The sequence below is a fragment of the Theropithecus gelada genome, chromosome 7b (assembly GCF_003255815.1).
Source record: "Theropithecus gelada isolate Dixy chromosome 7b, Tgel_1.0, whole genome shotgun sequence".
NCBI lineage: Eukaryota > Metazoa > Chordata > Mammalia > Primates > Cercopithecidae > Theropithecus > Theropithecus gelada.
Window position 1 is genome coordinate 1,949,121 of NC_037675.1, and position 24,620 is coordinate 1,973,740.

The 24,620-nt window shown below is 42.4% G+C and overlaps 1 protein-coding gene across 2 annotated transcripts in view; it reads left to right on the top strand.

Moving 5' to 3' along the window:
* Nucleotides 1–216: 216 nt before the first annotated feature.
* Nucleotides 217–24,620, top strand: part of BNC1 (basonuclin 1) — a 29,282-nt gene continuing 4,878 nt past the window's right edge. Inside the window, exons 1-4 of one of the 2 annotated variants that reach the window (XM_025392336.1) lie at nt 217–397; nt 17,160–17,259; nt 18,298–18,533; nt 20,582–22,446. In XM_025392336.1, the coding sequence (XP_025248121.1) occupies nt 299–397; nt 17,160–17,259; nt 18,298–18,533; nt 20,582–22,446 (2,300 nt within the window). In that variant the 5' untranslated portion in view covers nt 217–298. Of the gene's footprint in view, nt 398–1,465; nt 1,782–17,159; nt 17,260–18,297; nt 18,534–20,581; nt 22,447–24,620 lie in introns of those variants that run through there. The other variant, XM_025392338.1, reaches the window with a different exon arrangement.

Sequence of the window (24,620 nt, forward strand, 5' to 3'; positions counted from 1 at the left end):
GGCCGCCGGCTAGGTCTCCGCGGTCTGCGGGGCCACGGCCTCGCCTCAGCTGCGCTGATTTAGGGCGTTATCCGGTCCCGGGGCGGGAGGCGTCCTCCCGGGCGGCGCAGCAGGGCCCGCAGCGTGGGGCGACCGGGCGGTGGGCGGAGGGGGAGGGGCGGAGGGGCGTCCCCGGGGCGCAGGGGGCGGGCGTGCGGGCACACGCGGTGCGCGGCGGGGGCGGCCACCGTGCTGCGCAGCCTGGGCGCCGGGGGAGCCGCCCACTTCGCCGGGTCGGGCCCCGACAGCCGGAGCGTGGATGCGGCGTCGCCCGCCGAGCCGGGGCGGACGCGGGGCGGCCCGGGCCGGGGAGACGCGCCGGGAGCCCCAGCACCGCAGCGGTCGCAGGATGGCCGAGGTAAGCGCGGCGCCCTCCGCGGGCGCGGGGACTCTCTGCGCGCGGGGCAGGCGGCCCGGGACGCCCCTGGGCTCCGGCTCTTGTGGGTACCCGAGGGCCACCTCCCGAGGGCCGGCTGGCTACCTGCGCAGCAGCGCGGCCCTGAGGCGCGGCGGGAGGGACCGTGGTCTCCGGCCGGGAGGGTGGGGGGTCGCTGGGACCCGTCCCCGCCCGACATCCCGGAGCCGGCAAACGGTCTCGGTGCCGGGGCAGCGGGTGCGTCGGAGGTGCCGACGGGCGAGCCTGTGGAAACTGGCGGCGGCACTCTCGGGTCCCCTACACGCCACTCCCCGCCGCCCGCACCCCGGGCTTCAGCCCAGGACGTTGGGACTTGCTGTTTCCCCCTGTGGGGGTCGACCCCTTCTTTTCTTTTTTTTTTTTCTTTTACCTCAGAATTTGTGAAACAGCTGATATTTCACACTGGCCGTCTTTCTCCCCGGGGATTATTTCTCTGGAGAACGGGCGCGCGGCAGCCTCCGGTCACTCTGAGGAGCATTGCGGGGACGGGCGGGTGGCCGTGAGGAGGCTCCCGTCCATTGCGGGACAAATCTTTTGTAGAGCAACAACAACAAAACACAAAACAAACTTCAAAAAAACCCACAAAAACAAAAAACCCACGACTGAAAATCGCTAGACAGGTACGTTCCGAAAGCTTCCGGGACGTGGACCGAGCGCTGAGCGTGTGCGGGGCAGATTTGACCAGCTTCACGACCGACCCTGGAGTCCTTGCCGCGGCTCCGCGCGAGGTGGCCCGTCTTTCAGAAAGCGCTGGGACGGGGCTAAGGCGCTTGGGCTCCGGGGTGGAAACCGGGCCGAGCCGCGTCCGCCGCTCCGAGGTTTCCCTGGAGCGACAGGAAGTCGGCCCGGGCTGCGGAGCCCGCCGCCGCGCCCGCCGCCTCCTTCAGGGGTTTGCCTGGGAAGCGCCGGGACGGGAAGCCCCCGCCCCCAACTTGGAGCTCCCTTAACAGTCCGGCCCAGCCCGGCCTCGGGACCTGCGAGCGCCTCGCTCGCCCATCTCGGGAGCGCCCCGTCGGTTCCGTGCTGGGAGCCGGGCGGCGGCGGGGCTGGGGCTGCGGGCGGAGGAGGAGGCGGCTGCGGGGTCTCCCGCTGCTCCTTCGGAGCCGCCGCCCAGACCCGGAGCCCCGCCGCCGCCTGGCTTTGCCTGAGCTCCTCAGGATTTGTCAGCCAGATGTGACAAGATTGTGGCGAGGCGAGTGAAGGAGATCTGATATTAATCAGCGCGTAGCTCCGAGCCAAACTTTCTCAAATGCGGTGTAGAAACATGTTCTTCTCATTTAAGGCATCTCTTTGTGGCTGCAGGGCTGCCACCGCTCCAAGCCTGACAGTTAAGTGGAATGCCTTCTCCCAGCCTTAATTGTGTGAGTGAAGTTGCGTGCGTTTAGGGGGTGGGAGGATCAGACGCTCGGGGGTTCGGTAAGGTCCCCTGGTTTTATGGCTGTGCTCGCCGCAGCCCTCTGAAGGCCAGGGCATTTAAATCGGCCCAGACGCCTGGTCTCAGCCAGGCCTCTGCTGTTAACACTTAAGGGGTCTAAAAGAGGCCCCACCGGTGTCCTGGGAATCCCTGTCAGAGAGAAAGAGAGAGAGAGAGTGTGTGTGTGTGTGTGTGTTTGTGTGTGTGCGCGCGTGAGAGAGAACATGTGTTGCTGCATAGGACCACAGAGCAGATGTAGCAACAATTTTTTAAAAAATATATTCTTTTCATCAAAGCGACAAGATTTCTGCTTGACAGTAAGTGAACTGAAAAAAAGCATTTGGCAGATTTTTTCTTCATTCGCTGTTTATTGTTTTAATTTGCTATTCGATTTTATGGGATCTCTTCATAAAATTCTAAGAGTCTTCGACCCTGAGTTTGCAAATACTTGTTTATGTATTGAAACTTTTGTTCAGTGATAGATACACTGACTCTCTTTTCAATGATCCCTTCCCAAATTCGTTGATACACATTATTAAAACCTTGTTAAAATAGTTTATGTCAAAATAAAATTTTGTACATCCTATAAAAGAACATTACTTCAGATGTTACAAATTGTACTGGATTTGATTTGCTCTTTAAAGAGGTGTGAAAAGCTAGCTTCCCCTTTTGTGATGATGAATTTTGAGAAATAACTATTCTTTTTGGCATAATCAGATGGTTAAAACGAGTAAGATACGAGTCATCATTTGATTTCTCATCTAATAAGTTTGCTAACTAATTTCACCAAGAAACTATTATTATTTCAAGTCAACTGTTAGTTGAACATATTCCTGTTGTAGTTAAATGCTGAGATGAGGTGGTGAAATCTTCACCTAGCACACATGCTGCTCACACTTTGGAAACTTGTAATTATGTTCAGGCGTCTGCATAATTTAATTTAAATATCATCTGTACCTATAGTGTCCTTCAGACTAGTAAGGATTTAGGGACCTGCTCCTCCTTCAGAAGGTGGTTAAAGTTGTTCTTTGGCCGTTGATATCTACCAAAATGTGAAACAGTGATCTTTTTGCTGTGGTTATAATTCACATTAGAAATATTGACTAAGATGAAGTAGTTGCCTTGGAAGCGTGAGATTTACTAGAGGGCTATTCTATTTTTTTACTGCATCTCCCACATGTAGCAGTTAGGCCTGCATCCCAGGCCCATGCCCACTTTCTGTACCTCAAGATCATCAGAGTGGAAAGGTGATCCAACCCGACAGATGAGAGAGAAAAGCCATACAGGTTTCCCTGTGTAACAAAATAATTGTCCCTAAGCACACATTTGTCATTTATGAATGCCTAGGGATAAGTATAAACGGGAGCATTTTAAAAGTTCAGTTTGTCAGTAAAATTAAACTGCAGCTTAAGGAGGGGGGGACAGAAGTGTCTTTTAGCTTCTGTATGTGGCTTTAGAAGTAATTTTGACATGGCCATTAAAAGGGATGCCCTGAAGGTTCCACAGAGTAAATTACTTACAGGAGTGTTCTTCACCTCAGGGTGAATTTTCTCTACAGATGTCATTTAGAGTGGGTTACTTTTGTCAGAAACTGTCCTTTTTAGAAAGAACTGAAAATACCCTAGCTAAGGTAAAATCTCGATGAGCCACCCATCTTTTTGGTATCTAAAATGAAGATTTACGGAGTTGGTACTTCTTTAAAAATTACCTAATTACAAGTATTCTGCAGAGTTTTTGTTTCTTTATTTTTGATGACTTCTCTGAGAGATGTTAAAGATAACTGGATTCTGCTCAAAAGAAGCATCTGGAAAGCGTTTCTTTTTCCTTTTAAACTGGTTTCCACCTGAAAACCTTATTTCTGCATATCTTGTCATTCTTTGAAGTCCTTTTCCTAATTCTGGAAATTCCAGGATTCCAATGTGGCACCATTTCTCCGCACAGACACATGCCTATTTTAGCCAAAGAGGGTGGGTATAAACAGAGAACAGACTTGCTTCTCCAGGGTCCAATTTGAGGCTTTCTCAAACCTCACATAGTTAGTTATAGGCAAACAGACTGTCACTCTTGCCGTCCACACATGGACTCATTATTATAAACCAGCCTAACAAATCACAGGAGGACTCTGCCTTGGGGAAATGATAATTTCATTCGACTAATGTGAAACAAAAGAGAGATGGAGAAATAAAATGTGAGGGTCAGGTCCAAACAGCCCTGTCCATAGGGAAATAGTTGCCTTAGGTAAACTAATTCAGGGTTCTAACATTTTTTCATATAGTTAGATTAGTTTGGTTGTCTTCTCTTACAGATTATTTGTGTGATCTTACCAAATACTCAAACCTCAGTTTTTTTTCTAGCTGTACATCAGCTTCCAGAAGTGTTGTCCTTGTTCTGTAGTTCTCTTATTGTTTCTTGCATTATTCATTATGAAGGTAAAATTTTTATACTGTCAACTCTTAACATTTCATGATACTTCATGCTGAATTTGAAGAAAGTGATCGGGATGACATAATTAACTAAGTTTGATCTTTTCTTTTTAAAAACTTAGTTCCGAAAACCTAGTTCTCGTTAAGTCCCCAAAAGAAATGTTTTACAAAATTTTATTTAGAAATGTTCACGATTTCGTCTTTATTTTGTATCAGCAGCAGTAGTGAAGTTGCATTGCTCATGTAACTTAAGTAAAACTACGCTAAAATGTAAGTGTTTTGCTCTGTATTTTTTTTCCCTCAGGCTGATTCAACTATGTTCAGAAAGTTCCCTTTACATGCAATTAATATCTTTTGGTTTTTTGTTACCAAGGGTTTCTAAAGATTACCTGTGAGGTTTCCCAAATTTAGGTTATAAAGGAAAAAATATATCCATATAATTTACATTTCTGTACAGTTCTTAAATTTTTTTAAAGAAATATTTGGCTTGGCTTTTAAGGTAATATTTGCATGTTTTTCAGCTATTTTATATATTTTCAGTTTTTAAAACTAATAATTTTAAGAAAAAAAGCTCATACATTAAATTATTTTGGCACAGAGTTTATACTTTGATTCATAGACATCAAAAGAACCAGTATTTTCCCCATCACTGTCTTTGAACTAAGCAGCAAGAGAACACTACAGATGTGTCATGCATACTTTAAACTCACAGGTAGACTCAGCCCAGTATCTGTCACTTGAAGGAGCTCTACCTCCCACCTGCCCTTTCTCTGCCAGACCCTCCTCCATGCCCTCGGTCTTCTTTGTTTTCTTATTTCATCCTCATACTTGCAGTGAGAAGTCAGATTTTGTCCATTCTCCTTTAGTGTTGTATTTATATTGCAAATGCTGTCGGGCTCCCCACATCCCCTTTCAAACATGCTTGTGGTAAACAGTGCCTCCCCATTGTTTAAAAAGCTAATGGTCCTATGAACCCAATAAAGAGACTCTTGGCTGCCCATCTGGACAGCCCAGGCCCACCTTATGTTGTCTTTCAAGGTAGGTCTCACTGCCCATAACAGACCTGTGCTCTGTGGCCCAGGCTCCTTGGCCTGACACATACGTACATGGTAAGCTTTACTTGGTACCTAGGCTTGTGGTATTTCCTACATGCACTCACTGATGAGAGTATGCCTTCTTCCTGGAGGAAGCCCTCTCTGGCCTCCCTGTACAACCTTGACTTCTCCATTTCTCCTATCTCACTCAGACTATTTAATTTGGGGGAGAGTAGGAATTTGACTTATTTTATTTTTTTCACTTTTTATTTTAGAATTATTTCAAACAATCAAAATTAGAATTGCTTAATGAAACTTGGTAATATGTGCTTGGGGATTCAACAGTTACCAACTTTGGGCCAGTCTCATTTCATCTATATTTCCTACCCATTCTCCCCATTGTAACCAACACTGGATTACTTTAAAGCAAATCCTAGGCATTGTATAATTTCATTCATATATATTGTAATATGAAGCTCTAAAATGCAAAGGCTCTTTTTTAAAAAACCAGAGCAATATACCATAGAGCACCTAAAACATTAACAATAACTGTAATGTCATTTAATTTCCAATTAGTATTCAAATTTCCTTGATTACCTGCTAACTTTATATTACAGTTAGTTTCTTCAAATCAGGATTCAAGTAAGGTCCATACATTGTCTTTTTTAATATATAGGTTCATACTTTACTTTTTTCCTTACAATTTGTTGAAAAAGCTGGATCATTTGTCCTGTAGAGTGCTCCCTGGTCCGAATTTCAATGATTATTTCCTTGTAGTATCATTTAAACATTACTCTATCTCCTGTATGTTCTTCAGTTGGAGTTGAGTAAGAGGCTTGATCCAATTCAGGTTTGAACTTTTTTGTCGGGAACACCAGATGTGTGGTGGGATGTATCCTTCAGTCCAGAGGCAAATGGCCTGGTTGTCATATTTTTCATTAGGAGTTGTGGAATGGTGATACTCTAGTTCTTCATTTATTTGATTCACATTCAGAGAGAATCTTTGTCTCATCAATGATTTTTTTATCCTGAAATACGGGTTATATAGCAAAGGATACATACTTGATTCTTTTCCTTTGTTTACCAGTTTTCAGAATATTAGTTGGTTTCCTAGCATTTTCTAAAGGTGGCCAATGAGTTTTGTTTGTTTTGCATATATTTTGAATTCCTAGATTTTAACACAGTGAATGACTCATGCTAATTTTTGACAAATCATATTCTCTACTCTGCTGTTTTTGACCAACCCAGTTGTGTGACTTTTCTTGCAGTCATGAAAGTCTTCCTAGAGTCAGACACTGGGAGTTACTCATCTTTATATCTCCATGAAGCTCCCTATGGTTACCAAGTACATGGTAGATGCTTTTGAAACAAATAAAAACTTTGTTAAATAAATGATTATCATTTGGTGAAACTATTAATGTAAGATGATGGCATGACGTGTTGAGTGTCTGCCCCATGTGTGTTTCTCAAGGTCAGCTAAAGTCCGACACTGTCATCTGCAGATAAGCTGCCTCACATTAAAGGACTTGATGGGTTTCCCCTCTCTTCTTCCCGGTTGTCCTTATTACCTATTTGGCAAAGGGTGATACTATTTTTCAGAATCCTAGTTGTACCTCTATGGGTTTACATATGTAAGAAAAACAATGGGAAACTTAAAAAGTGAAAGAAGTGAGTGAGAAGTAAGAGATGGGAAGGTAAGGAGAGAAAAAAAAATCCAGTTCTAATAAGGAAAGTGAGAAGTGCAGAGGCAGAGCAGTCCAAAGAGCAGTGGGTTAGAGAACTAACTCCCACCTTTGAATGATGCAGTTTCCTAAACCAGGAAGGCTAGCTCTGCAGCCACAGAAAGAATAAGAATGACAATTTCATAACAGGCTAAGTGAAGCCAGGCTCTCCACCTAGACACCAAAAAGGTGGCCCAGCTGCTTTAAAAGATGTCTTGTTTTGGCCGGGCGCGGTGGCTCAAGCCTGTAATCCCAGCACTTTGGGAGGCCGAGACGGGCGGATCACGAGGTCAGGAGTTCGAGACCATCCTGGCTAACACGGTGAAACCCCGTCTCTACTAAAAAATACAAAAAACTAGCCGGGCGAGGTGGTGGGCGCCTGTAGTCCCAGCTACTCGGGAGGCTGAGGCAGGAGAATGGCGTGAACCCGGGAGGCGGAGCTTGCAGTGAGCTGAGATCCGGCCACTGCACTCCAGCCTGGGCGACACAGCGAGACTCCGTCTCAAAAAAAAAAAAAAAGATGTCTTGTTTTATGTGTCCTGATTGGCAGTTTTCGATATGCATGTTAGCAACAATTATCTATATTCAACATTTAAAAAGTACTACTTAGAAAAAACTGGCCAGGTGTGGTGGCTCACGCCTGTAATCCTAGCACTTTGGGAGGCCGAAGTGGGTGGATCATGAGATCAGGAGACAGAGACCATCTTGACTAACATGGTTGAAACCCCATCTCTACTGAAAATACAGAAAATTAGGCGGGTATGGTGGCATGCGCCTGTAGTCCCAGCTACTCAGGAGGCTGAGGCAGGAGAATTACTTGAACACAGGAGGCAGAGGTTGTAGTGAGCCAAGATCGCACCACGGCACTCCAGCCTGGGCGATAGAGCGAGACTTTACCTCCAAAAAAAGATTAAAAAGAAAAAACTGAATCAGGAGTTCAAGACCAGCCTAAGCAACATAGTGAGACCCCCGTCTCTACGAAAAACATTTTTTTTTTAAATTAGCTGGTTATGGTGGCATGTGCCTATGTGGGGTTTAGGAGGGTGTCTAAAGTGGGAGGATCCCTTGAGCCCGGGAAGTAGAGACTGCTGTGAACAGTGATCACTGTCCTCCAGCCTGGGTGACAGAACAAGACCCTGTCTCAAGAAAATCCTGAAGCATTTTAATTATAAAGCTTGGTGGCTTTTAAAAAGTGATTTGTGGTTTGCCAGACTGGGTTCTTTAATTTCAAGTTGAAGATTTACAATTTTTTCCACTGAGAATCTGGCATAGCCTTAGAATCTCACACATAAGAGAGGACCACAGACTCTAAACTTAATTTCGGTAATCTCTGCTAGTGAGTCATTTTCCACACGGTTTTTACATGGCCCTCTCCACAGTCAACAGGAAGATCAGTGTGTAAACTAGGAACTGCAATTGGCTGCAAATTAAAAGAATTCCCAAATAATAGTTGCTACCCTTTCTTCTCAGCCATTCTTAGGGCGTGACCTCGGTGTTGCCTCATAGTCACAAAATGCTGTCTGAGCGCCTGCCATCAGGTTCTTGTTCGAAGAAAGAAGAAGAGGGAAAGGCAGACAGGTTTTACAGTAGAGTCAGCTGCTATTTATGAGGAGTTTTCTGTAGTACTTCACCCAACAATTTGTATTGTATACCATTGGTCAGTACTTAAGTCACTTGACCACCAACTGAGACTTGGAAGTTAAAGTTCTTTTCACTAAGGCATATGGGGAAAAAGATAACTGGGGGAAAAAGATTAATAATCAGTAAGCATAGTACAGTTCTCTCATAGATTTGTTCAATCATTCATTTACTTTCTCAAATAGTATCAATGGAGGGCTTACCAAGTATCAGGCTCAGTGCTAGGTGTTGGTTTGGAGTTCTAGTTGTTTCATTTCCTCTTCCAGGAATGATTCATTGTGAAGCACCTTTTATAGGGGCTTTTACCTAGATATTTTTGGTAGCTCTGTGCAGAGGCAGACCACCAGAGCCCAGAAGACCGAAGAACTTACTTGTTGTGGGTCTTCACTGTTTTGATTGATCGCTTCAGCTCACCATCTGTATATCCTCCTTAATATGGCTAACAGGCCTTTGAGGTAGGCATGAGCAGGTTTCCAGCCCATGGTATAGCCAAAGGCACCAAGGCATGGAGCTGAAGTTTTTACATGGCTTAACTGGAAGTAAGACATAGGTTGAGGCCAATCCTAGGTTTTACTACCTCTCAGTGAAAGGTGTCCAGTGAGGTAAAGGGGAAGGAGCTCAGGGTCCCCAGCCCTGCAACCAGAGGTATCTTTTTAACAGGGAGATTATATTCATTTCATACCTTAAAGGGGAAGGAGCTCAGACTCCCCAGCCCTGCAACCAGAGGTATCTTTTTAACAGGGAGATTATATTCATTTCATACCTTAAAAAAAAAAAAAAAAAAGCTTACTGTTAAAATCCAGACTCCTTCACCTGCCCCACAAGGTCCTATGCAGAGTGGTCTCTGTCACCTCTCTTATTCCCATTTTTTGCTAATAACCTCACCAACTTCACTCCAGCTACATTGGCCCCTTAACTGTTCCTTGAACACCCCAGTCTCTTGCACCTCAGAGCCTTTGCACTTGCCATGCCTTCTCCCTTAAATACTTCCTCTCTCTCCAGTCTGCACATGACCAACTTGTTGGCATCCCTTGAGACTCAATTCACATGTTACCTCCTCAAAGGCTCTTGGTGATGACTCAATCTTAAAGATTCTTACTCCTGTCCCTATCCCTCCATGCCATCCAGTTATCACTAGCATAGCTTTCTTCTTAGTTCTTTTTTCTTTTTTATTTTTTGAGATGGAGTCTCTGTCACCCAGACTGGAGTGCAGTGGCACAATCTCGTCTCACTGCAACCTCCGCCTCCTGGGTTCAAGCGATTCTCCTGCCTCAGCCTCCCAAGTAGCTGGGATTACAGGCATGCGCCACCATGCCTGGCTAATTTTTGTGTTTTTAGTAGAGATGGGGTTTCGCCATGTTGGCCAATCTGGTCCTGAACCCCTGACTTCAGTTGATCCACCTGCCTCAGCCTCCCAAAGTGCTGAGATTACAGGCGTGAGCCACTGTGCCCAGCGTCTTCTTAGTTCTTTCATAACACTTGCTTTACTCTGAAATGATATTGTTTGTTGTTCATTTCTTGTCTCTTCCCTCTAGAATATAAGCTCCTTGAAGGTAGGGACCTTATCAGTTTTGTTCAACATTTTAGTCTCTAGAATTTAGAACAATGCCTGGCTCATAAATGCACAGTAAATACTTATTCAATGAATGAAATTTCTTTACTGTGTGGAACTTTTAATGTCCTCATCTGCAGAATGTGTATGATAATACCTAACTCTGAAAGTGGTTGCAGGAATTAAGTGAAACCATAAATATAACTGTAGTTAGCACCAAATACTGATATTTCAAGGTGTAATCCTCCCCTGGTATCCAAATTAGAGACCATCCCAGTAGCCCGTAAGTTCTTCACCTTCCTCATCTATAAAATGGGGATAGTAATACCTAACCTCCCTGGGTAGTTGTGAGAAAGAAATGAAATGATACATGTACACTGATTAGTACAGTGTGTCTCACATGTAATAAATAAATGCTCAATAAGGCTCACCAACTGTGTGACCCTGGGCATGTTACAAATCTTCCATAAATTTAAGTTTCTGAGAATAATTCTCTCCTCACAGCACTGTAGTGAGGTTTAAAATAGATTACATGTTAAACATGAACTTTACCATGTCAAAAAGCAGATGCTGGAAGGTTGGCTAACCATTGGACTCAGCCTTGTCCAATAGAGCTTTCTGTGGTGATGGAAATGTTGTATATCTCCACTGTCCAATAGAGTAGCCACTACCTACACGTTGCTCCTATGCACCTGAAATGTGGCTGGTGTGACCAAGGAACGGAATTTTACATTTTATTTATTTATTTGTTTTCAGACGGAGTCTCGCTCTGTCACCCAGGCTGGAGTGCAGTTGCTCAATCTCAGCTCACTGCAAGCTCCGCCTCCTGGGTTCATGCCATTCTCCTGCCTCGGCCTTCCCAGTAGTTGGGACTACAGGTGTCTGCCACTATGCCTGGCTAATTTTTTGGGGTTTCACCGTGTTAGCCAGGATGATCTCGATCTCCTGACCTTGTGGTCTGTCCGCCTTGGCCTCCCAAAGTGCTGGGATTACAGATGTGAGCCACTGTGCCCGGCCATTTTATTTGATTTTAATTAACACAAATGATTCCCCTCAAAGGGCCAGTGCTGTGAATCTGGGAACCCCAAAATTCCCTCTTCCCCTTACCAGTTACTGCCCCAGGAATATCCCCCTAGATTTATCTTCAGTGAAATGAAAGTATATGCACATACTAGAGATGAAAACAGCTTTGAACTAAACAGTTTTTATTCTGAGCTCAATAATTCAAATCCCATGAGAGGCCTACTCTATCCAGCACTGAGTATCTGTGTATATACCCAACTATGTGCCTAGCCTGACCGCTTCCAGGAATTCAACTCAGCGTCTCCTGACAAGAGGCCTGTGGTAGCATCTCCTTAAGCCAAAGGTAGAACAGGGTGTCTGAGAGATGAAGTGGGTCCAGGAGCCTGCCTAAAAACTAGGTCATAACTTTCTATCCCAAGACTGCAAAACCCAATCTTCCATCACATACTAGGTGTGTCAGTAGTTTTTAGATGAATGAGAAAATGATAGTTACAAAAAAGCAAGCCAGGATTTTGAATGTTGATTTGTAGCACAAAAATGACTAATAACAATTCTGAAATAGTCTGATTAAGATGAGTGTGTTAAAAAGCAATAATCATGTCTTGATGAGTTCAGAATGTTGTAAACTTCTGCTTTATGTTTCTGAAGAATGGAACTAGAATGGATTCCAAAGGATATACATTTAAGAGTTTTCCGTTTTGATTTACATGAGTGCTTTTTGTCCTGTAATTAGAATATTTTCGTTTAATTTCATTTTAGAAGTTTTCATTTATCTTTAGATAATGGTGCTGTAATTTTACTATGTTGCAGAGTTCTAAGATGGGTGGAAAAACCCAAGGGCCTTGATATTGGAAGTTTTCTTAGACACTATAATTAGCTTTTTTAGTTCATAAATAATTCCTCTGAGATTTATTTCCATAGATGTTTAATGAGCTTTGTTAAGCCTTATTCAAATGGGTTCATGGAGAACCACAAGAATATTTCTCATAAAGCTGCATTCATTCATTGAATTACAGACAAAATTATTTAAAATTGTCCTGAAATGAAAGCTAAAATTGTCCCCAAACTAAAACTATAGGCCCCAAATGCCCATGAGGGTGGTATAGGCCCCCCCAAGGGCATTTGGCAGTGTCTGGAGACATTTTTGGTGGTCACAACTGGAGGGTAGGGTGTAACTGGCATATGGTTTGTAGCAGTCAGGGATGCTGACTAGACGTCATACATTGCACAGAATAGCCCCCCCCCACCACAAAGCATTATCTAGCCAAAATGTCAGTAGTGCCAAAGTTGAGAAAACCTGACCTAGGTGACAAGAGATGCAAAATATAAGTTTCAGTATTGATCTATGAAATGTGCTTGGAATTGTTCCCTTTGTGGTTTTGCTGTGCTGAACCTGAGATAGTCACCTAGCTTCCTGGGTTGCATGAGCCTTTTGAGCAGAGTCTTCAGGGAGTAGAGGAAGCATGTGCTTAAGGACATCTCTACTTCTGGTTAAAGCAGGTTTTATTTTTCCAAATAAGCAAAATGTGAATTTACTCATACAGTTCCAGCATCTTGTTTTTAAAGAGTGAATGGGGTCTGGTGCACTGGCTCACACCTATAATTCCAGCACTTTGGGAGGCAGAGGCAGGTGGATCATCTAAGGTCAGGAGTTAGAGACCAGCCTGGCCAATATGGCGAAACCTGTCTCTACTAAAAAATACAAAAAAAAAAAAAAAAAAGCCAGATGTGGTGGTGCATGCCTGTAATACCAACTACTCAGGAGGCTGAGGCACAAGAATCACTTGAACCTGGGAGGCAGAGGTTGCAGTGAGCCGAGATTGTGCCACTTCACTCCAGCCTGGGCAATAGAGTGAGACTCTGTCTCAAAATAAATAAATTAATTAATTAAATAAATAAATAAATAAATAAAAATTTTAACAAAAGGAATGGCATTTTGAGGGGTATAATCCAAAATAAGAACCTTTCTTCCTTTTAAAAATTTTCTGTAAAATGATATTTATAGAATCAAGATTGCAAAATATTTCACAGGTTTAATACTGGTGCTGTTGGGAATGTAGCAATAATTGGTTCATCTGTGAGCTGATGTTCAGAGGGTTGCAGCCAAATTTGAGATGCTGGACAACATTTTAGGTGTACTACAAACTAAGTTAATGGTGCCTTTTAGAATTTTGTTTTGACAATGTGTAATGTAAATTCAACCATCACTCACTTTTATCCTTTAACTTACATTCAAGGTAACTATATAATTATGTATATAGGCATACTTATATAAACTGTTCATGTATTTAATACATTTGTATATGTATATACAAGTAGAAACTCTGTAACCAAAAAGTAAAATAATTTCTGTCATTAGAACAGTGTTTCTTGATTTTTTTTCCATTAACCTCCACACCTAAGGAGATTTTAGACATTGTTTCTTAATTGTGCCTCTCCAATGAAATTTTAGTATCACACCATTGTGATATAGGTTTGTGTATGTATGTACATCTGTATTTATACATAGAGTAATTCTTTCACCCCCCAAGACCAATTTTTATTCGTTTGGGGATGATAGCATCACCCTCGAGAATGCATGCATTATTAAAGTGAGACAGTGTAATCACATGGAGTTCTTTTTATTATACTGTACAGTTTACAAGAGCAAAACCTTTTCTCCCACATCTCCTGTTTTTTGGTAGCCTCTTGAATGGATTAGATAATGCTGTTGCTATTTACTGTACACCTCAGTTATGAACAGCCCTATTCCACATCCCCTGAAAATGCCTAGCTGCAGCTGTGTTCAAACCCGTTCTAGTCCAAAATAAATGGTAGAAGACAATCAAATCATGAAAAATTTAACCTGTGTTTAAGCAGGGTCACTCATTTTTTTGTTTTGTTTTTTGAGGCAGAGTCTTGCTCCGTTTCCCAGGCTGCAACCCCTACCTCCCAGGTTCAAGTGATTCTCCTGCCTCAGCCTCCTGAGTAGCTGGGACTATAGGTGCATGCCAACACACCTGGCTAATTGTTGTATTTTTGGTAGAGACAGGGTTTCACAATGTTGGCCAGGCTGGTCTTGAACTCCTGACCTCAGGTGATCCGCCCACCTCGGCCTCCCAGAATGCTAGGATTATAGGCATGAGCCACTGCGCCCGGTCTGTGTTTTAGTAACATTTTTATTGAGATGTAATTGACATACCATAAAATTAACTTATAGATTGTACAGTCAAGTGGCTTTTAGTATATTCACAGAGTTGTGCAGCTATCAGTACTATCTAATTTTAGAACATTTTCATCACTTCAAAAAGAAACCGAGGTCAAAATTTGAAACTTCTGTGCTTCAAGGGATACCATCGAGAAAGCGAAGATAACCCAAGGATGGGAGAAAGTGTATGCAAATCATGTATCTGGTAATGCACGTGTATCTAAAATATATAAAGGTCTTGTATAACTCAATATGAAAAAGGCAAACAACCCAATTTAAAAATAGGCAAAAGATCTGAAGAGACATGTCTCCAGGGAAGTCATACAAATGGACAATAAACACATGAAAAGATGCTGAGCACCATTCGCCATCAGGGGAATGCAAATCAAAACCATAATGAGATCCCACCCACAGTCACTAGGATGGCTCTAATCAAAAAGACAGACAATAACAAGTGTTGAGGATGTGGAGAAATTGGAACCCTCATATGTTGCTGGTGAGAATGTAAAATGATACAGCTGCTTTGGAAAAGTTTGGCAGTTTGTTAAAAAGTTAAACAAGAGTTACTGTGCAATCCAGTAGTTCTCTTCTTAGGACTATACCCAAGAGAAATGAAAACATGTGTCTACCATATTCTTGTACATGTTCCTTTTGGGGAAGATGAAAATGTTCCAAAATTAGATTGTGATGATGGTTGTATAACTCTGTTAATATGCTAAAAATCGTTGAATTGTACACTTTTAACAGGTGAGTTATATATGTGTGAATTGTATCTCAATAAAGCTGTTTTTCTCAAAGATGGAAACAAACCAAACAAGAACACACTCTCTCCTACTACCCACTAGCAGTCACTTGTTATCCATACCCCACTCTCCACAGCCCCAGGTAACTACTAATCAGTTTCTGCCTTTATCAATTGGACTGTTCTTGACATTTCATGTAAATGGAATCATACAATCCATGACTTTGGTGCCTGACTTCTCTCACTTAGCACATATATTTTCAAAGTTCATCCATGTTGCACCGTGTATTAGTATTTCATTACTTTTTATTGTTCAATAGTACCCAATTATGAGTGGATATATCACATTTTGTTTATCTGTTCATCAGTTGATGGATGTTGGGGTTGTTTCTACTTTTTGGCTATTGTGAATAATGCTGCTATGAACATTCATATACAAGTTTTTGTGGACATATGTTTTTGGTTATTTTGGGTATATACCTAGGAGTGAATATCTGGGTCATATAGTAACTCTATGTTTAACTTTTTGAGGAACTGCCAGAATGTTTTCCAAAGTGGCTGTACCATTTTACAATCCCACCAGCAACCAATTTTTGAGTGCAGACTGATCATATACTCCTTAAAATGAATTTCCCAAGTCTTCAGCTAGATTCTCCCTTCCCTCTCCCCAATGCAGGCCACATAGTCCGTTGATTGGCAGATTAGAGGTTTAAACCCTTAATTGTAAGGCTTTTTTATCCCTCCTCCAGATGCTCTTGCGCGCGCGTGCGTGCACACACACACACAAACTTCCCAGTTTCAAGACTCTCGTGAATCATACAAATTCTACCCAGCAGGTCTTCCCAGAAACCTCACTGACAAAGCTGCTTCGAGGGCTTTTTCTGTTTAATAATAGATTATATTCTTCAGGACTGTATCTCCTTTGAGGAACTCATCTTAAAAATGTATGTGAAGCTTTGTGGGTGTTGTTGTTGTTGTTGTTGTTGTTGTTGTTTTGAGAGGGAGTCTCGCTCTGTCACCCAGGCCAGAGTGCAGTGGCATGATCTCAGCTCACTGCAACCTCGGCCTCCTGGGTTTAAGTGATTCTTCTGCCTCAGCCTCCCGAGTAGCTGGGACTACAGGCATGCGCCACCACGCCCGGCTAAGTTTTGTATTTTTGGTAGAGACAGGGTTTCACCATACTGGCCAGGCTGGCCTTGAACTCCTGACCTCATGATCCACCCACCTCGGCCTCCCAAAGTGCTGGGATTAGAGGCATGAGCCACCACGCCCAGACGAAGCTTTGTTTTTAGTACTAGAACTTTGTTAGACATGTACCTCTCTACATTTTTGTACACTCTGTACCCCCACATAAAACATGGCACCATAACATGCAAGGGGTGTTGATGCAAGGCTTGTTCAGCCTGTGTTTGTCTCTGACAGTCACGTAGTTCAGTGAGTGATGTCAGGGAATCATCTTCAGTATAGTCAGCTATTACATGTTCTCAAATCTTATTTGTATTTTCAGCTTCTACCATATCTGTGGGTGGGGGAAAATAAATTTTATATGTAGATTATTCTCAGTTCAGGTCATTCTCCCTTTTACTTGTTCCAAGACAGCTTCTGTATACTTTCCAGGGTTGCTGCTTTGGTCAACTTAGAAATTTGGTGAAAATATGTTTACCCTTTCTATGACCTTAATAACAGTGCAGGATAATTCACTCTAAACCATAATCTTTTCTTAGAAAAAGTTCTGATGTTTAAGCTCATTCTTGAATGTGGAATATCTGTGTAATGTGTTCACGGTCTCCAAGTGCAGGGCTGGCTGCTCATCTTTCCAGAGTACAATGTACACCTCTGGGCCTGGCACACGGTGGGCACATATTGCTCAATAAATGCTGCCGAATGGAGGCATATGTTTTGTTTGAAATACGATGAATGTTTCACGCATCACTTATATGCTCCACATACCTGTGTTCTTCTCTTTTTCAGGCTATCAGCTGTACTCTGAACTGTAGTTGCCAAAGTTTCAAACCCGGGAAAATAAACCACCGTCAGTGTGACCAATGCAAGCATGGATGGGTGGCCCACGGTAACTTTATTTTTCACCCTCTCTTGGCCTGTAGTGTTATAGAGTTATTCAGGAACTGATTTCATATCTTAAGAATGACAACTAACTAGTAAACTAGTAAGTTACTAGCATGTCCCAGGTAACAGGCTAAGATTCAAAGAGTCTTGAACCTTAACTACTCTATATGGGAAGTGTCTTATTAACCTCAATCTAAAGATGTAGAAACTAGTGCTTCAGTGCTATCATTCTGTAGTGATAGAAATGTTCTGTTCTATCAAATACAGCCTCTAGGCTAGGGTTGCCAGATAAAATACAGAATGCTCAGTTAAATTTAAATTTCAGATAAACGACGATCATATTTTAACCTAGGTATATTCCAATGAATATTTTTAGTATATGTATATCCCACCCATTCATTGTTTATCTCAAATTTACATTTGGATTTAACTTGTTTTATTTGCCAAATCTGACAACTCTACAGTAGTCACTTGTGGCTACTGAGTACTTGAAATGCGACTAGTGTAACTGGGGAATGGAGTTTTAAATTTTATTTAATTTTAATTTAATCTAAATGTAAATAGCCATATGTGAATGATGGCTATTACACTGGACAGCGTGACCTTCAGGAAGTTAATTTGTCAAGCCCCACAACTGGAAAATATAAAGCCCCACAACTAATACTCAAACCCAGATCTCTCAGATTCCCAAACCCAGATTCTTTACCCCCAGACTCTATGCTTCCTGATTATCCATCCTCTTGATTATGCACCTGCCACCTCAGTTTTTACCCCTTTTCCTTATTCCTTCCTTGTTGGTGACTATTTCTCTCCTTAGCAAGGCCACAAGAAAGGGAGAAAAGTCCCAAGCTAGTTCATTTATTTTAGAAGTTCCTGTAAATAATTTGAAGCTTCATAGCTATTAAGGTATTTAATCATTTGTATATTCATGTATTTTCTGTGGAACAAATAACCGAGAATTAGTCCTAACCTACTTTTTTTGCAGTGTTTCTGTTACAATTAGAACTTTTCTAAATGACATTTCCTCAATTTGATCTTTCAGCTCTAAGTAAGCTCAGGATCCCCTCCATGTATCCAACAAGCCAGGTGGAGATTGTCCAGTCCAATGTGGTGTTTGATATTAGCAGCCTCATGCTCTATGGGACTCAGGCCATCCCCGTTCGCCTAAAAATCTTACTGGACCGGCTCTTCAGTGTGTTGAAGCAAGATGAGGTTCTCCAGATCCTCCATGCCTTGGACTGGACACTTCAGGATTACATCCGTGGATACGTGCTGCAGGTACAGTAACCATGACCATTGTCCTCCTACGGTGTTTTCTGTGCCCATATAACTGACGTAACCCAGTTACCTCCCAATGCTACAGCCCTTGGTGACCATCTTTCCCTTTAATACTTCTTTTCTAATGGCCTAAGCCCCTACCTCATGTTCTTGGGGGAAGTCCAAGGTATCTGTGAAGCCTTAGGAGCATTACATATTCTCTGATTTGGCTTTTACTAAACTACCTTTTCAACAATAAACCATTTGCCCCATTTCAGGTGCTGCCTCCATGTCTTTCATTAGTCCCAAACTAGTTACTGACACAAGATGCTGTCTGTATCAGATTTTACTGAGAGTTTGGAATTGAGAAAGGGAACTTACAGAATCACAAAGCAAACAACTTATAATTTCATAGCACACCTTCCTGTGCTTTAAAGCCTTCTGCCATCTCACTGATGTTCTTCCTTCCTAGGCTCTATTTTTTATGGTATTTCTGTGTTCATGTATGCATTTGCTCATTCTCAATCTCTCTCTCTATATATACACATATATGTGTGTGTGTGTGTGTGTGTGTATATATATATATATACACACATCTCCTTCCCTCCTTCCTTCCTTCCCTCCCCACACCCCAGTTTTCTTTTGGCATCTTCATACATTCTCTTCTTTTCTCCAACATTCCAAGCCCTTCATCCTCTCCATTCTCTTTATTTTGCAGAGTAGTTTACCTCTGTTCCCAGATCATGCTGAGTGTGTAGGCTTCATGTTTCATTTCCAAAGAGGCTGTCAAGGTGTTTTTAGAAGCAAAGAACATGTTTCCTGAGATGAAGCATCATTCCTTTAAGATATGAAACAGCTACAGCATTGTATTTTCTTGCCATTACACTAGAAAATGTTAAAGTTTGGTAAAGATTTCAATGAAATGGGAGGCGAACATATTTCCAAGACCAGCATAGATGTCAGTCTTACTAAGGTAGGCCATGTAATTAAAATTAACACTAAAAACAATTTTATAGACCTAGATCCTTTCCCAATAATCTTAAGCGTTAGGCATATTATCCCCATTTTCCAGTCAAAAAACTAGAGGCTCAGAGTGCCTCAAAATCATCCTGAAAGTCATTTCACTAGTATGTGGCAGACCCAGAATTTGTACTCACTTCTTTTTAACTCAAACGACCATAATCTTTCCCTGTAAAAACGTTTGCTCACCTCTAGTGCAGGACCCCCAGCAGACTAGAAACAACCGTTTATGTAGAGTAGCATTATGATCTTATGTTATGACATAGATCAATATTTAATCATCCTAATAATCTTGCTTTCTAGTGTTAAGATTAAAAATATGGAATCAATTACCTTGAACCTCTAGTGCATGAAAAATTTATGATGTTACATTCTTTATCATCTTCAAAACTCTTACATGCACTGTGAAAAATCTCAGTAGGCCATCAAATACATGTTCTGTGATAAAATATTTATTGTAGTTTTGGGGAAAGTTAGGCCTTGCTAGAGTTTGAAAGATCTCCAACACTCCAGTGTAATTACAGCTGTGCTTTGTGAACGTGCGCAATAGATCAATACAAGTTCATTTGTTTTCTGATGTTAGTTGCTTAGGAAGATTATTAAACTTGCAGCAAATGAATACTTGAGCTGTATCTCGGCCTGATTGTTCCATCTATCCTCTTTAGATAAAGAAGTTACTATTGTTCAAATGATACCTATTTTAATTTTAGTAGGGAAAATTACTACATCTAATGCAAAACAAGCAATTGGTCTGAAATGAGGTGAAAAATAATCACTACATTTCCCTGACTTCAGCTTGAGTAATGTGATTTTATTTGTCTCTTTTGCACCAATTGTAGGAGTACTGCTAATATTTGTGCAGCTTATGGTCTGCACAAAGCTTCTGACCTGGGAGAGTAGGGTAAGCAGGGACTAAATTCCCCAAAGCCCTGTGTTCATCTTTTCCTTATATGCACAAAAGTATCCTATAGTCTAGTGGACTATATTTTTAGAGGAAAGGGTAAAGAGTTGTAAATTAATCACATTTCTAACATCTGGTTTGGGTTTAGGATGCATCAGGAAAGGTGTTGGATCACTGGAGCATCATGACCAGTGAGGAAGAAGTGGCCACCTTGCAGCAGTTCCTTCGTTTTGGAGAGACTAAATCTATAGTTGAACTCATGGCAATTCAAGAGAAAGAAGAGCAATCCATTATCATACCACCTTCCACAGCAAACGTAGATATCAGGGCTTTCATTGAGAGCTGCAGCCACAGGAATTCTAGCCTCCCCACTCCTGTGGACAAAGGAAACCCCAGCAGTATACACCCCTTTGAGAACCTCATAAGCAACATGACTTTCATGCTGCCTTTCCAGTTCTTCAACCCTCTGCCTCCTGCACTGATAGGGTCACTGCCCGAACAATATATGTTGGAGCAGGGTCATGACCAAAGTCAGGACCCCAGACAGGAAGTCCATGGGCCCTTCCCTAACAGCAGCTTCTTAACTTCCAGTTCCACACCATTTCAGGTTGAAAAAGATCAGTGTTTAAACTGTCCAGATGCTATTACTAAAAAAGAAGACAGCACCCATTTAAGTGACTCCAGATCATATAACATTGTCACTAAGTTTGAAAGGACACAGTTATCCCCTGAGGCCAAAGTGAAGCCTGAGAGGAATAGCCTTGGTACAAAGAAGGGCCGAGTGTTCTGCACCGCATGTGAGAAGACGTTCTATGACAAAGGCACCCTCAAAATCCACTACAATGCCGTCCACCTGAAGATCAAGCATAAGTGCACCATCGAAGGGTGTAACATGGTGTTCAGCTCCCTAAGGAGCCGGAATCGCCATAGCGCCAACCCTAACCCTCGGCTGCACATGCCAATGAACAGAAATAACCGGGACAAAGACCTCAGGAACAGCCTGAACCTGGCCAGCTCTGAGAACTACAAGTGCCCAGGTTTCACAGTGACATCCCCAGACTGTAGGCCTCCTCCCAGCTACCCTGGTTCAGGAGAGGATTCCAAAGGCCAGCCAGCCTACCCAAACATTGGGCAAAATGGTGTGCTTTTTCCCAACCTAAAGACAGTCCAGCCAGTCCTTCCTTTCTACCGCAGTCCAGCCACACCTGCCGAGGTAGCAAACACGCCTGGGATACTGCCTTCCCTCCCGCTGTTGTCCTCTTCAATCCCAGAACAGCTCGTTTCAAATGAAATGCCATTTGATGCCCTTCCCAAGAAGAAATCCAGGAAGTCCAGTATGCCTATCAAAATAGAGAAAGAAGCTGTGGAAATAGCTAATGAGAAAAGACATAACCTCAGCTCAGATGAAGACATGCCCCTACAGGTGGTCAGTGAAGATGAGCAGGAGGCCTGCAGTCCTCAGTCACACAGAGTATCTGAGGAGCAGCACGTACAGTCAGGAAGCTTAGGGAAGCCTCTCCCTGAAGGAGAGAGGCCCTGCCATCGTGAATCAGTGATTGAGTCCAGTGGAGCCATCAGCCGAACCCCTGAGCAGGCCACACACAATTCAGAGAGGGAGACTGAGCAGACACCAGCGTTGATCATGGTGCCAAGGGAGGTCGAGGATGGTGGCCATGAACACTACTTCACACCTGGGATGGAGCCCCAAGTTCCTTTTCCTGACTACATGGAACTGCAGCAGCGCCTGCTGACTGGGGGACTCTTCAGTGCTTTGTCCAACAGGGGAATGGCTTTTCCTTGTCTTGAAGATTCTAAAGAACTGGAGCACATGGGTCAACATGCATTAGCAAGGCAGATAGAAGAAAATCGCTTCCAGTGTGACATCTGCAAGAAGACCTTTAAAAATGCTTGCAGTGTGAAAATGCATCATAAGAATATGCATGTCAAAGAAATGCACACATGCACAGTGGAAGGCTGTAATGCTACCTTTCCCTCCCGCAGGAGCAGAGACAGGTAAGACATCTGTAGGCAATCATGTTTTCTAAGGCAGTGGCTCTTAAAGTTTAACATGCATCAGAATCACCTGGAGAATTGTTAAAACACAGACTTATGGGCCCCACCCTAGAATTTCCACTTCATTAGGTTTAGGGTGAGGCCTGAGAGTTGGCATTTTTAACAAGTCCCCAGGTGATGCTGATGTTACTATTCTGGGGGCCACAGTTTGAGAAACAGTGTTGTATGAATTTTCATATTTCAACATTCATGAATACAAGTTCCCAGATGATGCTGGTGTTACTATTCTGGGGGCTACAGTTTGATAAACTGTTCTACGAATTTTCATATTTCAACATACATGAATTTTGACTTCCAAAAACCTAACCTAATTTGCTGCAGAACCTGACCTGGAGTGATGTGAGGTTATTTGTAATCTTCTTTAATCTCCTTTTGTGTGGATTTATAAATATATATATATATATAGTACAGATAGTAATGGATTTATTATAAGGCATTAACAGTGTTTCGTTTCATTATATGCATCATTCTGCCTGTCTGAAGTCTGAGAAATTCTGAACTCAGAAACACATCCGGCCCCAAGGGTGTGGGATAAGAAATCATGAACTACAGCCGGGCGCAGTGGCTCATGCCTATAATCCCAGCACTTTAGGAGGCCAAGGCAGGCAGATCATGAGGTCAAGAGATCGAGACCATCCTGGCCAACATGGTGAAACCCCATCTCTACCAAAAAATACAAAAATTAGCTGGGTGTGGTGGTGTGTTCCTGTAGTCATGTTCCAGCCACTGGGAGGCTGAGGCAGGAGAATCACTTGAACCCAAGAGGCGGAGATTGCAGTGAGCTGAGATCGCACCACTGCACTCCAGCCTAGTGATAGAGCGAGACTGCATCTCAAACAAGAAAAAAAAGAAAAAAATCATGAACTAGTTGTCACATTAGCAGGTTGAGTAAAGCGTAAATAACTACTTGAATAAGAGTGAGAAGGGAGCTTTTTAAATTACCACGATAGCGTCCCAAAACTTGACTCATTTTCATTTGATAATATGAAATCCATAGAATAAAATATTTTCCTTTATTTCTAGTTACCGAGCTACATTTGAAAGGAAGAATCACTGCTTGATCAAAAGTTTTTTAATTATTAAGATAAAAGAATAAAGGTAGTTGGCAGGTTGTTTCAGAGACTGTGATTTCTGGTTGAAAGATCCTGAGTTTTCATGACACACATAGAGGCAAACTGTTTACAAAGACCCCCGGTATAGAGCGTATCTCATCACTGTGGGGATAGCACTGGTGTTACTGTCTTGCTTGTGCTTTTCTTCATGAACTTCAGTCACTTAACCACTCTTCAGGTCACCTTCTTCCCCAGCCTATAAATTGGAAGAGCAAGCATACCAAAAGATGGCCCCAGGAGGCTTATGGAAAAGATCAGCTGCCTATCGATGAAATGGAATATGATAAATGCTAAATGGTACACTGAATATTAAAATGCTACATTTGCAGAAACAAGCTTGACTTGAAGCAGTTCAGCACCACCACTTGGTCCAAGTTGTAATGCCTAATTTGTTAAGAGGGTGAAAATGTACAGACTCCCACACACATTCCTGGACAGCTCTCATAAGAACATACTCATTGTCTTTAGCAAAGAGGATAGAGCACAGGAGATATTAGTTAAATGTTTATATTAAATCAGTGTTTCTACTGATAGGATGTTGAACCAAACCACCAAGGTACCCTAATTAGTGAACCAGTCCTTCTCCTTCAGCCTCCAAGAGGAGGAGTGTTTGTTCGTGAATAAGCTGTTGTTATAAAGAGACAATCATGTTGGTCATATTATCTTTGATATTTATGATACTGTTCTATCCTACAATATCTACTAAATTAGAAGGCATATTGGATTCAAGATACTTTTTCATTTGATACTTATTTTTTCATAGATTTAATATTTCCTTATGTTCTGACCTATTTGTACTAATAGATCCAAGCCTTCCCCCACCACAACAGGAAAGCATCTTGCATTATAAATTAAAACCACGAATTAGTCTAGAGCTTGAAATGCATTTTACCTAGAATCTATGATTTAAGTTACAGTATTTTAAATTTGACTTTGTGGGCAGGTCCAGACCTAACACCATTTCTCTCAGTCAGAGATTGAGAACCACATTCCTGTAGGGAC